General features: G+C 52.6%; 1 protein-coding gene across 1 annotated transcript in view; it reads left to right on the forward strand.

The window, feature by feature from the left end:
- The window catches only part of LOC109324911 (nuclear receptor ROR-beta-like), a 39,692-nt gene that overhangs the window by 20,336 nt on the left and 6,016 nt on the right, over positions 1-13,340 (forward strand). The window contains exons 2-6 of the mRNA XM_019557034.1: positions 4,090-4,175; positions 4,707-4,848; positions 5,702-6,115; positions 7,213-7,334; positions 7,873-8,005. Of these exons, the coding sequence (XP_019412579.1) occupies positions 4,090-4,175; positions 4,707-4,848; positions 5,702-6,115; positions 7,213-7,334; positions 7,873-8,005 (897 nt within the window). The remainder of the gene's footprint in view (positions 1-4,089; positions 4,176-4,706; positions 4,849-5,701; positions 6,116-7,212; positions 7,335-7,872; positions 8,006-13,340) is intronic.

A 13,340-nucleotide genomic window follows, 5' to 3' on the forward strand; every position in this document is an offset into this window, starting at 1 on the left:
GAGTGAGTGCAGCCAGGACAATCCATTCCATTCTGCTCTGCAGAGACCCCATGCACACAGCCCAGGGCACAGCCATGCTGCAGGCACATACACTTATAACCTAGGATGCACATGGGCTGTGTGTGTGTGTGTGTACACACCCACAGCTTGGAGAACACATGTTGTATACACATCCACCCTCCCACACATACACATACAGGCACACATGCTGCATAAACACATACCCACTCAGCCTAGAACAAATTACCCACCCCATCCTTGTCTCATACACAGATGTGCTGTACACACACCCACCACCTCACTGTTGCTGGCTTTCTCTCATATACACAAATGCAAGCACAACTGCTGCATACAAACAAATTCCAGGACCCAGACGTAGTTCTGGTGCTTTATATGCACTCATTTACATAACTTAGGATCCAGGCCTCTTGTGTATCCACCCTCCACATGCAAACACAACCAGGACAGGAATGGGCTATGCATGCATCCGCCCAGTCACACCCAATCTAGGACTCCTCCCTGCTCTACACCTGCACACACCCCAGCCCACACAAACTCCACTATAGATACTCCAGGCTTATACCACAGCGCGAGAAATCAGAATGAGTGTGCATACTCCCGGATACACCCACATCCTCAGCACGCCCATACACACTGCCTCATCCGAGACACAGCTGGCCTCCGCTAGCCCTGCACCACAAACTCCCAATGTCATTGCTACCTTAAACCTGCAAGCTCTGCTGCTCTTGTTATTGCTATGCCTTCATGCAGCTCAACCAGGCAGTGCCCAAGTACCAGGCACCTTAGCACCTGTAAGCCCACAAGAGCTGATGTGGGGTCTCTCAAGGGGGTATGGTGCTCTGTTCCTTTCTCACACCTCCAGGAGACACACAGCAAACTTGGCCTGTCTTGTTTCCCTTTCCCACCCCGTACCAATCCCATCCTGATGCTCATCTGCCTCTGGCAGGAAGGTCAGTGATCTCATGGGAAAACCCAAAGGTCCCAAATGTTGCAGGTCCACCTCCCTGTGTCTGTCTCTATCTGTCTGCTTTGTTTTATGCCTTGGCTGTGAGATCTTCGGGCCCCAGGCTGCCTGTGTTCATTCAATGCCCAGCACAGTTGTCAGGACTGAGCTCTGCAGGCCCCAATAAATGACACTGACTCCTACAGGTGCTTTATGGTGGCATCGTTAACAGGGGAAACTGAGGCACGAAGCTGTGACATGCCTTGTGGAAAATCACCCAGCAGGGCGGTGGCAGAGCCAGGAGGAGAACCCAGCAGTCTTAGTGCTTGCTAGGGCTCCACGGGGAAGTAGCAGCCCTTATGCTATAGTACTTGGCTATAATGGGGGCAGCTGGACTGAGGCTACTGGACACAGACTGACCATGAGGTTCTCTGGCTCTGTAGCTTCCAGCCTGATCTGTCTAGGGTCACAACACAGGGTCTGCCTCAATCCTGGCTAAACTAAGCAGCTCTGGGGTAAGCCAAGCCATGATGGATCTGTGAGCCCCAGTTGGTACTGCTGGCCAATGATCCAGCCAAGCCTGGTAGCTTTTCATGTGTTTGTGCAAGTCGCTTTGACCCTTAGTGTCCTTAGAGCCTCTTGATGCTCATGTTGGGACCTGCCTTCCAGGTCATGTCTGCTGATTTCCTCTTTGCAAAGGGCAGCTGTGGAGGACAGGGGCAAGGAAGCTTCTCCCTTTGTGCACCTGAGCCCTGAAATCCTTGTCCTCACCCATCCACTACTGTAGGACTTGAAGTCCAGTCCTTTCTCTTCACATGCCAGGCCAGCTATAATGCATCCAGACAGTAAAGCTTTTTATTGCCATCTCCTGGGCAGAATGGGAACTGCCGCCCCTTGCCCAGCTTTAAAATGCATTGAAAATCCCAGACCTGCTTCTTGGTTACAGCCTAAATATGCAGGTCAGACAGATTGTGGATGCCCCAGACTCCTCTTCTCTAATATATTCAGTGTACATGCAGCTGTGTCACTGGGCAGGTCAGTGTTTTCATGCTGCTGATTGCAATGACTAAACCAGGCCCAGTCATCGCAGAGGTGGCTGCAGTGCATCAATCCCAGGCCAGGTTTTGGGGAGAGGCCACGTATGTGGTGGTGATAGGTCAGGGTAGCTGTGGGCCAGACAGAACTGCAGAGTGTGACTGTACCCAATCGCTTCAGTACAGAATCCCCTTCAGATTCATGGCATTGAGTGTGGCTCAGTTTGGCACAAGGGATGCTGCAGTGAGGACAGGAAAGCAGGGTCTGTGCTAGTTGCAGCAGTTAGACAGTGACCCCATTAGAGTGTCACAAATCCCATCCATGATACCAACCAGAGCTGGAGATGACACATCCATAGCATAGGGCAGGACTGTGCCTGCTCCGCGTAGGAAGGAAGAGATGACTATTGTCCTTCAAGCCAAACCACCCAGCAGGCAACTCAGCTGTCAGGTGGAGGGGAACCAGCTGAGGCAGGGGACTGGCAATGAAACAAAAAGTGCTTGATCCTGTGAGTGAGTGATGGGAATGCCACAAGCTGTCACTATGTCACGGACAGCGGGTAGCCTGTGTGAAACACTGTTGCTGGGGTCCAGGCTGGTTGCCAGGGGCCAAATCCCTGAAGCCACTGGCCAAACAGCCTGATGGTCCCAGTGGAGCGGCCCAGGGCCAGGTTATAATTGGTGTGTGTTGAGTAAGGCCTGTCAAGGCTTCAGCCAGGGTCCTACTGTGCAGGGTGCTGCACATGCCACACTGTCAAGGAGACAGTCTTGCCCTGTGTTTCAAGAGTGCTTGGCTACTCAGAGATCCATGTAGACATATGTAATGAGTTATGGACAAGCTACCAAAGAGGACACTATTTATAAGGCGTTCTTAGCAAATTCCCTGAACTACTTCTCACCCCAGAGGGATGTGTCCTGCAAGGTAACAGAGTCTCTTGACTCTCCAGGGCTGCTGGCCAGGCACCTCTCCCTAGGGCACTTAAAAGGAAAGGAAGAAAGGACTGGAAACTGCAGAGTTAAACCACCCCTGTTCTGAGAATGGCTGATGAGCACATCCAGGGGGGAAGCACTGCAGAGATTCATAGATGCATAGACTGTAAGGCTGAAAGGGACCCTGGAAGATCATCGGGTCCAGTCTTGGGGTTTGACACCTTTTGAATCCCATAGAATGAGCAATGATCAAGGAATCAAAGAGCTGGGAGGGATCTCACTGAGACAGTCCCTGCCCTGACTGATTTGCATCTACAGGCAGCCAAAGAGGAAGGGACTGTATGAAGAGGGCAGGTGTGTCGGATCATACCAGCAATCATCCATTTCTTGCATGCGCTGGAAACCACCCTCACTGCAACTAGGACACGTACAAAGCCAACCCAGCATGGGTCCATCCTGTAGGCAGGGGCACATGAACTTCCCACAATGGGAGCAGGGGGGACAGTGTTTATGGCATGTCAGCAGCTCTGCAGGTGCACTGTTAGCCCTTGCAGCTGCAGGAGTAATTCTCATGTACCTCTGGACAGGAGCATGCACACGGGCAGTTCCCATAGGGCAGCTGACTCATGGAAAGGCTCCACCCTCCACAAGAGCCAGTTCATGTGCCCCCATGCCTGCAGTCTTTTTATCCATCAGGGTAAAAGAGGATAAAAACCCTGAGTGGACCCTGTGGCCTAAGATCTCAGCAGAGCTACCTGGTATTTGATGCATAGGAGAGTGGAGGGGGCTAATGGCTGAGCTGAACACACGCTGCTACTCAACGCACAGGTTTGCAGGCTGGAAGCAGCACATGCTCTATTGCCTGAAGCACAGGCCTAGTCCCAATGGGCTTTGTTCCCGGCTCTGCCATTGTCCTGCTGACGGACCTCCAGGAAATCGCTTCCTCAGATTCCCCACTGTAAAATGGGGGCAAAGGCAGTCCCCACCACACAGCAGGGCTTGCCATGGTGTTTAAAGTGCCACCAGGCACCTGCCTGCAAAGTGCCACCAGGCACCTGCCTGCAAAGGGGTGGGTGTTAATAATTCCTTTTACCAGACAAGGACTCTACGGTTAACTGTTTGGCATTGTCTGTTTTGTTCCTTCCCTGTCTCCTGCTGCAGCCCAAATCGAAGTGATCCCATGTAAGATCTGTGGAGACAAGTCTTCAGGGATTCACTATGGAGTCATTACGTGTGAAGGCTGCAAGGTGAGCCCTGGTCTGGCAGATGAATCAAACCTGCGGCTATCCTCAGGCTAGCAAGTGTCATGGAGGCGACAGCCCCAGCCTGGAGACTAGGGGAAGGGTGGCTTTGTTTCAGACCTGTTGGACCGTGTACCCCCTGCTTAGCAGACACCAGAGCAGCCCCCAGCTGGGATTTCCATGAAGTCTGAGTCAGATGCCCTGAAGCTCTGGTGAAGATCCCAGTTTAGGTGCTTTCCAGAGGAGGGCTGGATGGGACAGACTGCACAGACCCTCCCTGGCAGTGCCTGGCTCCCGTCATCACTATCACACCACTTAGCGGGACTACCCTAGTGCACTCCACACTGCCTCCTACACAGGGGGAACAGCCCCTAGTTCCCACTGGGAATAGTCTGATGCAACAGCAGGCAAGGCCTGCTGGGCTCCTAGGTGGGCTCCTTCAGAAGGCCCCTGCAATAGCTCTGCAAGCAGGCTGAGGCCGGGGGAGGGACCCCGTCCCCCCGTCCCCACATCTGACCTGTCCTCTTGTCCTCGCAGGGCTTCTTCAGGAGAAGCCAACAAAATAATGCCAGCTATTCCTGCTCACGCCAGAGGAACTGCCTCATTGACAGGACCAACCGGAACCGGTGCCAGCACTGCCGCCTGCAGAAGTGCCTGGCCCTGGGCATGTCGCGTGATGGTGAGTCTGCTTCCTAGGAGGCTGCTTTGTCTGGGCACCTTGGGAACTCCTGAGCCCTGGGTTGGGCTGATTAATAGAGAGACCTTTGCTTGGTGGATACTACTGCAGCCCAGGAGCCGGGAGAGCTGGGCTGTAGCCCCAGCTCCATCACTGCTCTCCCTGCTAGCTCTCTGGGGCAGGCACCATCTCCAAATTAAATCTGGGTGGATTTTTTTTCAAAGAATAAGAAATCCACTAAAAAATGGAGTTTTGGTGTCTAAAACGATTCATGAAGTCAGCTGAAATGTGGAGGCTAGCTTGGGCCCAGAAAGGAGCGTGGGGTTGTCCAAACCTTTCATTTTGGCCCGTCTTAAACAGGAGGTACCCTTCTGGAAATGCAGATTTTCACTGAAACACTGCCCTAACTTGAAAAACAATACAAAAAAAAAAAAAAAAAAAGGGAAAAGAAAGGTTTTTAAAGGGGCTTCAGTAACCCAAAGCAACATACCTGGCGTTGGACCCACTGGAGCTTTTCAGGGTTTCTTTGCTCCATTGAAAAACTTGAACAAGTTGTGCTCTGCATGGTGCTTCCACGTTCTAGTTTGCCCACTGCAACCAGCTTGTTGTGTTCTCTGTGCAAAAGGCATATCCCAGGCCTCCTCCCACAGAGGCTTCCCTGGGCTGCAGCAAAAATGATGTTGAGAGAAAAACCCATCAGAACACAGTAAATTGTCCTGAGGGTGCCCGGATTCCCTGGCCTCACCCCACCGTCCTCTGAGCCTGGGGTGGCAGCACTGTTGTTAAGCCGTGGCTTGCCAGGCACTGTGTGCCACACACCTACCCTTGCTTCATTCTTGCCCCCTCCTTTCCCCAGCGGTGAAATTTGGGCGCATGTCCAAGAAGCAGCGGGACAGCCTGTATGCCGAGGTACAGAAGCACCAGCAGAGTCAGGAGCAGAATGGCATCGCCAAGGACGACTCGGAAGGCCTGACCCGCGTCTACACAACCAGCATGAGCAGTGGGCTCTCCGACCTGGATGACATCTCCACCCTGTCGGACGGGCTCCTCTTTGACTTCCCGCTCACCCCCGAAGGGGGCAGCACCTACTACAACCTTGACCTCCTGACCTCCGCTCAGCCCTCGCCAGACCAGTCCAGCATGGACATCAGTGATGCCAAGCTCATCAAGCAGGAGCCCATCTACGAGCTGATGCTTGAACCAAGCCTCTTCACACACAGCACCTTGGAAGGCAGCCAGCTCACCTCGGATATTTCAGTGATTGAGATTGGTCAGTATACCCGCTGCCCTCTTACAGTATAATGTGGGCTTAGTTTGCCAGGGCTCAGGACAAAATCTGAACACCAGATGAGCTGTGCTGGAAGCACAGGCCTCCAATGCTGAGCTAAAAGGCCTTTTCCATTAACTAAGAGGGGGAGTAGGCTAGTGTCTTCTTCTGTGGGGAAACCTGATCTGTGTTGATAACAGCAGAAAGTACAGTAAGGGTTTCCAGTCTCTAGCATTTCCTCGCCATCCAAAGCCAGGCCAGCCACCCAGCCATAGGCGCTAACTTTGCTTTTTGCCGGTGGGTGCTTGCAGACATTAAAAAAAAAAAACCCAAACCCCCAGTGCTTTACTTTAAACTCAGCGCATTCCTGCACTGAGCTCCATGAATACCCAGAAGAAACAGTGCATTACTTCAACCCTGTAAAGATCGGATGCTTCAGTGGGGCTTTTTTGGCACTTTTATCTAATAGCTGATTGGATAAGCTTTAACTAAAAGCACCAAAAAGCCCTGCTGAAGCACCCAAACTTTACAGATGCTGCAGTGCCAGACTGAAGTAATATGCTGCTTGTTTCAGGAAAGCATGGCTTTTTTTTTTAATGTCTTCAAGCAGGAAATAGCTGTGGCTCATGGGTGCCAAGCACCTGCTTGAGCCCCAGAGCACCCGGAGTCAGTGCCTATGCCAGAAACTACCTCCATGAAGGGCACCACCCAGGAGGCACACAAGTGCTGGGCAGCAGGGCTAGTGCATCCCAGAGCAAAGGACCGAGAGTGGGGAAGAGGCTCCAAGGCTGGGCTGTAGCTTCTCAGATCTCTGAGGAGCAAGGGAGCTCATGACGCAGACCCAGCACTCCCACCCTGAAATCACAGGCTCTGCCACCTAAGCTAAAGCCGAATCCTGCTTGGCAGTAGAGTACTTAAGACACACAGGTCTGATTCCTTCCAGCAGCAGGCAGTGATGTGTGTATGTACCTCACAGCTCAGATCCCTGGGCTCCCCATGCACCATCCTAGGCTACATTGTGGGAAGCTAGCTTTTGAGAACCCACTGACCCTAATACCTAAGGCCCCACCTCTCAGCTGTACTTTGCCTTTGCTCTGTAGACCGAATTGCACAGAACGTGGTCAAATCCCACCTGGAGACCTGCCAGTACACAGCTGAGGAGCTCAAGAAACTAGCATGGACATTGTACACCCAAGATGAGATCCGGAACCTGCAGAACAAGGTAACCACCTTCTGCTTTCTCCTGGTCACAGGGCCCTTGCCTCAGTGTGCCATGTTGCCACAGGATCCCACCCTAGCACTCTCCTTTCCTGGGTCAGCCTACACCTACAGGAGCTCCTCACAGATCAGGAGCTATCCTCCTGTTCCTCCCTTAGGGTGCTGTTTGCTTCCCAGCTGGACAGTCCACAGGAGGTGATGAATGAAGGATGAGATCAGGGGAAGGGTATTGGCCAAAGCTGCTGCCTCATAAGGCTGCCAGTGGCTTGGGGTCAAGGGCAGAACCCCACAGCCACGAGCTCAGGGGGTGGCTTTGCAGCTTGGGGGTGGGTTGCCATATTCCCAGGACTGGAGGTGCACATCCCAGAGGGAGGTGCACACTTGTGGTTGGGGCCTGCCTCCAGGGTTGGCATATCGCAGAATGACACAGTACCAAGGGCACCCCTGCTGGCACCCTGCAAGTCCTGAGCCCAGGGAGCTGCAGAGGGGTGGGTGGTGACAGAGGGGAACAGGCTGTCTGAGATGCCCTGTTGTGACTGCAGAGCTGTGAGGCCATGTGGCAGCAGTGCTCCCTGCAGATCTCCAATGCCATCCAGTACGTGGTGGAGTTTGCCAAGCGCATCGACGGCTTCATGGAGCTCTGCCAGAATGACCAGATCATCCTCCTGAAAGCAGGTGAGAGAGCCGGGGACACAGGCTCACCACGCAGATACAGATGGGACCCTGCCTACCCACAGTCCTCAGCTCCCAACAGCTCCAGCTCCTAGGCAGATGGTGGTCTAGCCCATGCACTGGCCACCTAGGCAGGCTGCAAGAGTGAAGATAGTTTGGGGGGCAGTTGTCATGGTGTTGGCACTATAAGGGGCTACCATATACTGGCCTTAAATGGGCCTTGGGAACATCAACGCTGGCGGTTTGCTGAGACAGGGCCATGTCACTTTACTATGAGCTGGGCTGCTGTGGACTGTAGAACAGGTGGGGGCTGCTTTGCAGAAGCTGTTATAAATTAGAGCACCCTTGAGGCTGCTGTGATTTATGCCTGAGGTCATTCCCATCCCTGGGCCATTTCCATGAGCAAAAAAGTGGCTGAGAGCCACCCTTCTGTCACTTCACAGCACCTCTGGGAGGTTCAGCCTGGTGACCAAAGCAGGAGCTGTCCGGAGCCCAGCAAGGCCCTGCCTGCTCTCTCATGGGCCTGGCTCCTGAAAGCACTGCATGCCTTGCCCATGTGCATGCACTCTGGACTTCCCTCTGCAGTCAGCTGAGTAACTAACAGAAAGGACCAGAGTTCAGCCTCAGGAGCTAGGTGCGGTCTCAGCCTAATCCCATCTTCCTTCCTGGTGCTCAGTTTTGGCAGCTGACTCTCACCTGGCATGGCAGCACATGCCACTGGTCACACTTTCCAGCATAGGCGACGCATGCCTCCTGAGGCTGGGGGGCATGGCAACCACTCACAGGCGGTGACACAGTCATCGGTGGCGAGGGCGGGCTGAGCAGGGACCAGCACATCAGCGGCACTTCTCGGGGGGGGCACCAGCACTCTGCCTGTCCCCCCTGCCCATCGCCTAAGCCAAGAGAGAGCACTCACTCTCAGGGAGGCACCAGCACTCTCAGGGGGTGTACGTGCACCCCGATGCACCCCATACACATCACCTATGCTCTCCAGCTTAGCCCCAGGGGCCCCTAGCCCTGGCATTCCCATCCGCATGGCTTTCCAGCTTCCTGCAAACAGGGTTCTGGCATTGGGTAGCTGATCTGAATCAGCAGCTTTGAGAGGAGCTCCCCACTTTGAGTCCTTCATATCTGGGGAGCAGAAGCAGAAGCACAACGGCCTCACTTTCAGAGGTGTTGAACTCCCCTGGAACTGCACCGCTGTCGTAGGAGGTGAGGGGGGATCAGTGCCCTCAAATGCAAATCCAGGCGCGCACTGCTATGCACCCAAAATAGAGACCAACAAACTTTGAGGCCACCCTGCTAGGGTGGCTGGTGAGGTTCCATGGCCTGGAGGAGACAAGCCAACATTCACCTTACCTGCCCTCTTCTGCCTGCACTCCAGAGCAGAGCACAGCCTAGTACCCCAGGAGATGGGGCTCACTGGCTAGTCACAGTTACCTAGTTAGTCACTAGCCAACAGGCTGCAAATCAATGACCTGGAGCCTGTGCATAGCCACTGATGCCACCTGCTCTGCTCCTCAGCTCTCCCAGCTGTGCCCTCTGATTATCCCTGCAACCTGGGCCCCTGGGTCTGCGTTCAGGAAAATCCCCCAAGCTCTCTCGGATCCTCAGACAGAGCAAGAGAAAAATAAGCAGGCCAGGATCTCAGCTCGCATAAATTGGCACTGAAGCCAGTAGAGCCAAACAGACTCCCACCAGCTGTGAATCAAACCCATAGTAATCTTTTGGTGCAACCCTTCCAGGCTGCCCTCCCTGCTATTCCACATCTGTGTTTAGTGCCATGGAAATAACTCCAGTCAGGGACTAAGACCATGTCCCAAGGCAATGAGATTTGACTGCTGGATTGACTGCTTCCGTTCTGTTATGCATTACTGTTACTCTTGCAACAGAAGACCTGAGCAGGGATTTGGGGCTCAGCTGCACTAGGTGCCACAAACACAGAACAGCAAAGCATTGGGATTGTCAACGCAGGAATGATGCACTGGTTTAACTTAAACTGATTCTTACACCATTTTAATTTAACTGGTGAAAAGACCCCTGACTGCTTGCCTTCTGGTTCAAAAGTGATTTTTTCAATTTGGCTTTAACTTGTCCTCAATCAACCAAAGTTCAACCAATTTAAACTGAGTTAAGTTGAGCCTGTGGAGCCATTCACATGGGGTTTGCTCCAATCAGTATAAATTCATAGGACATGTTTCTCCTGCAGGCAAGGCCTGAGCAGAAAGCTGCCCTGCAAAAATAAGGTTTGGTTCCCTCTCTTGGGGCAGAGTCTGTCTGGAAATCAGGTCAGGGATATAGTGTTGACTTCAAACAGATTAATCAAGGTAGCCCTGTGCTGTGTCACTGCTGGGGTTGGCTCCCGGTCAGCCCCCTCAGTGTAAGATCATGTCTCTCTGCAGTGAAAACACTGCCTACCATGAGAGACAAGACCTGAAGCTGAAAGAGCAGAGCCCAGAGTACTCATGAGACAAAGGCTATTGCCCTGCACTGAGGCCTAATCAAACCCTGTTTCCTTTTCAGTCTCCATTCCACCTTCATGATCTTTTCTTCCTAAACAGTGATCCCATCTGAGCTCTTGGGTCTCTACTCTGCTGCTCTGGCTGCACTTGCTGTACAGACCCTCTCTATGGCCTGTTCCCAGCCTTCAAGACAAGGAAGGGGAATTCTCACACCAATTATCCCTCCCTGCCTGTCCACTAGTTCTACCTTGAAGGTCCCTGTCACCAGCCACTGGCAGCTTTGCGACTTGGAAAGGTCTGAAGTCAGATGGCAGCCATGCCATCTGTGGCGCCAGATGTGGCAGATATGTGGCAGAGGTGCCAGATGTGTAGGTACCAGGACAGCAGGCATGAGGGGTATGGGCACCAAGTCACCAGAGACCAAGCACCAAATCATTTCAAAGTCGCTTTATAAAAACAACATTTTCTAGCAGATAGAGCAGGGCATGCAGAATCAGGACTCCTCAGTGCTCTTGCTAGCATTGCCACTGAGTCACTGATACATTTTGCAGTTGGTTGGGAACCTGGCCCTCAAGGGCTTTTTAACAACAGCTGCTTGAATGCTGGCCCGTAAGGCATGTCACATTCCTATGGTGACTTCTGAGGCCCTGAACTCAGCCTGCTCTATTAGGCAGCTTAATTTCTCCCTGTTGCCATGTCACATGCAGCTCTGAGTGCCCTGGGGGAAGGGGTGAGAGGAGCCCCCAGCCCTCAATACACCCTTGTGCCCAGATCAAGTCTCCTCTCTTGTAGCGGTGCTGCTGCCTCTCTGAGTCCCAGGAGGTCATCATCACCTCTAGGCCTGGCCAGGGCTGCAGACGGGAATTGGGAGCCCTTGCGTGGTAAGAGAGAGCAGAAGCCAAAGCCACTCTTTTTCTCTCCTCCCATCTCCTCTTTCCTTCTATTGTTAACTTTGTCCTCTTCCTCCTCTCTCCCTCTTCCCCTCATTTCTTTCCCCTTCTCTCCTTCATTGTCCCTTCTGCTTCCCTTCTTTCTCCCTCCCTTTCTCCCTCCATTCTTCCCAGCGTGCTGCATCCCTCCTTTCTCTCCCTCTTTAATCAAGGCCAAGACTGAACGATCTCACCTTCTGAGCACACATTCAGCCCCACCCCAGATGCTGCTCCATAATGCAGGCAGAACATCCATGGGTCCCGTTTCCTTCCACAGGAAAAGTGGAGAATAGGAGTCTTGACCTGAAAGCCGGCAGGAGCTGGGGCACAGTGCCAGTGGGCTGAGCCTGTCAGGCCTCCCAAATAACAGTGGAAGATCTAGTTGGCATCTCACAGCATGGGACACCCAAGTGCCTGCTCAGGCCTTTTTCAAGCTCTACTGCTTGGGAGAGGAGGTGCCTCTTGCTCCAATGGTACCTCCTGGAAGCCAGTCTGCACAGCCACACCATTGGCATCCTCTGCAAAAGCAGGAGGCCTCTCAGGGTGGGCACTGAGGAGCTGGTGGCTCTGTGCTGGGACAGGTTATGCAGTGGGGGCACCACTCAAGAATTAATGTCCAGGCTGGATTTCTGTCTGGAGGTTCCCTTTGCCTTGTTATTGTTCATGGTCACTTGTAGGTCCAGGTCTGATTTTCAATCCCTCTCTTGCCTCCACGAGGTAAGGAGGGTCAGATCTGGCCCATGATTCTCAACCAGGGTGCCGAGGCATCGTGGTGTGCTGAGAGATTCTTCTAAGAGTGCCACAGGGTGCTGTACCATATGAGAGTTGGCATTTTCCAAGGTGAGCCTCAAGTCTAAACAAGGTAGAAGGCAGGGCAGGGTGGCACTTTACAGGATAACTTGTTCATAGATTCATAGCATCTGATGAATTAGGCTGTAGCCTACAAAAGCTCATGCCTCTCTGAATAAGTTTGTCTCAGAGCTCTGACCGTACAAAGTGCTATTGAAATGCTGCCTGGTATTGCTATAGTGCCATTTGCTTAAACATTTGTTGCTCTTTGCAGGGCTGGTTCTCTCTAGCCAGCATAAAGCAGGCGTAAAACACTCCCACTGTGACCTAGAAGCACCTTGCAGTAGTGTAGATGTCACAAGGTGCAGAGTAATAAAGAACCAGGTGTGATGTTTCTAGCTAATGTTGCCTCCCTGCTGTCGTGCTGTGACTATGGTTGATTTCTTGCGTGTTGCTTTCCCAATGAAAATGATGGTGTTTTGGCCAAAATGGCATTTCTGTGAGGAATGTTTTCATTTGATGAAGTTTTGCATCTCGAACCCCATAAGCTGTTGAAGAAAAAAGCTGATGGCAATGCAAAGCTTTCCCTTGCCATTGAAATTTGTCATGGGAACATGATGAACCTGGGAATTACTTCCAGCCAGGAGTGTTGGGTGACCTATTACAGCAAGGGACAGCTCCTCTCCAAAACCCTGAAGTGGCTGGTCTGACAGTCTCCACTGCAGAAATGTCACAGCAGCCAGAGCCAAAAGGAGAGGTGACTTTTATTTAGGTTGGGGATCGTGCCGGTGCCTGAAAGCCCTGCTGATCAGTGAGGACCACCCTAGGCTCAGTAGCATGGACACACAGAACAGGGGGCTCTCAAATAGCGGTGATTCTCCCCAAAAGCATCAGATGCTCCAGGCACCTGCTCTGCCCTGCTAACCAAACACTTTGCATCAGCAAGGTCAGTTCCTTGAAGAAAACAACCTTGCACATGCTGAAGTCAAGAATAGTTTTGCCAGGGAGTTGAAGGCAGCTGGTCATAATTACAGGCTTCTTGCTCTCATTGGTATGCAAGCTGGAGCCTCACTGGCAATGATGGAGGAAGCTTCAGGAATTTCAGGCTTGCCTGGGGAAGAAGGGATCCACCTTCAATTGGCTGCCTTCCTCATGGCC

This window comes from Crocodylus porosus, unplaced genomic scaffold, assembly GCF_001723895.1.
Source record: "Crocodylus porosus isolate Cpor-Errol unplaced genomic scaffold, CroPor_comp1, whole genome shotgun sequence".
NCBI lineage: Eukaryota > Metazoa > Chordata > Crocodylia > Crocodylidae > Crocodylus > Crocodylus porosus.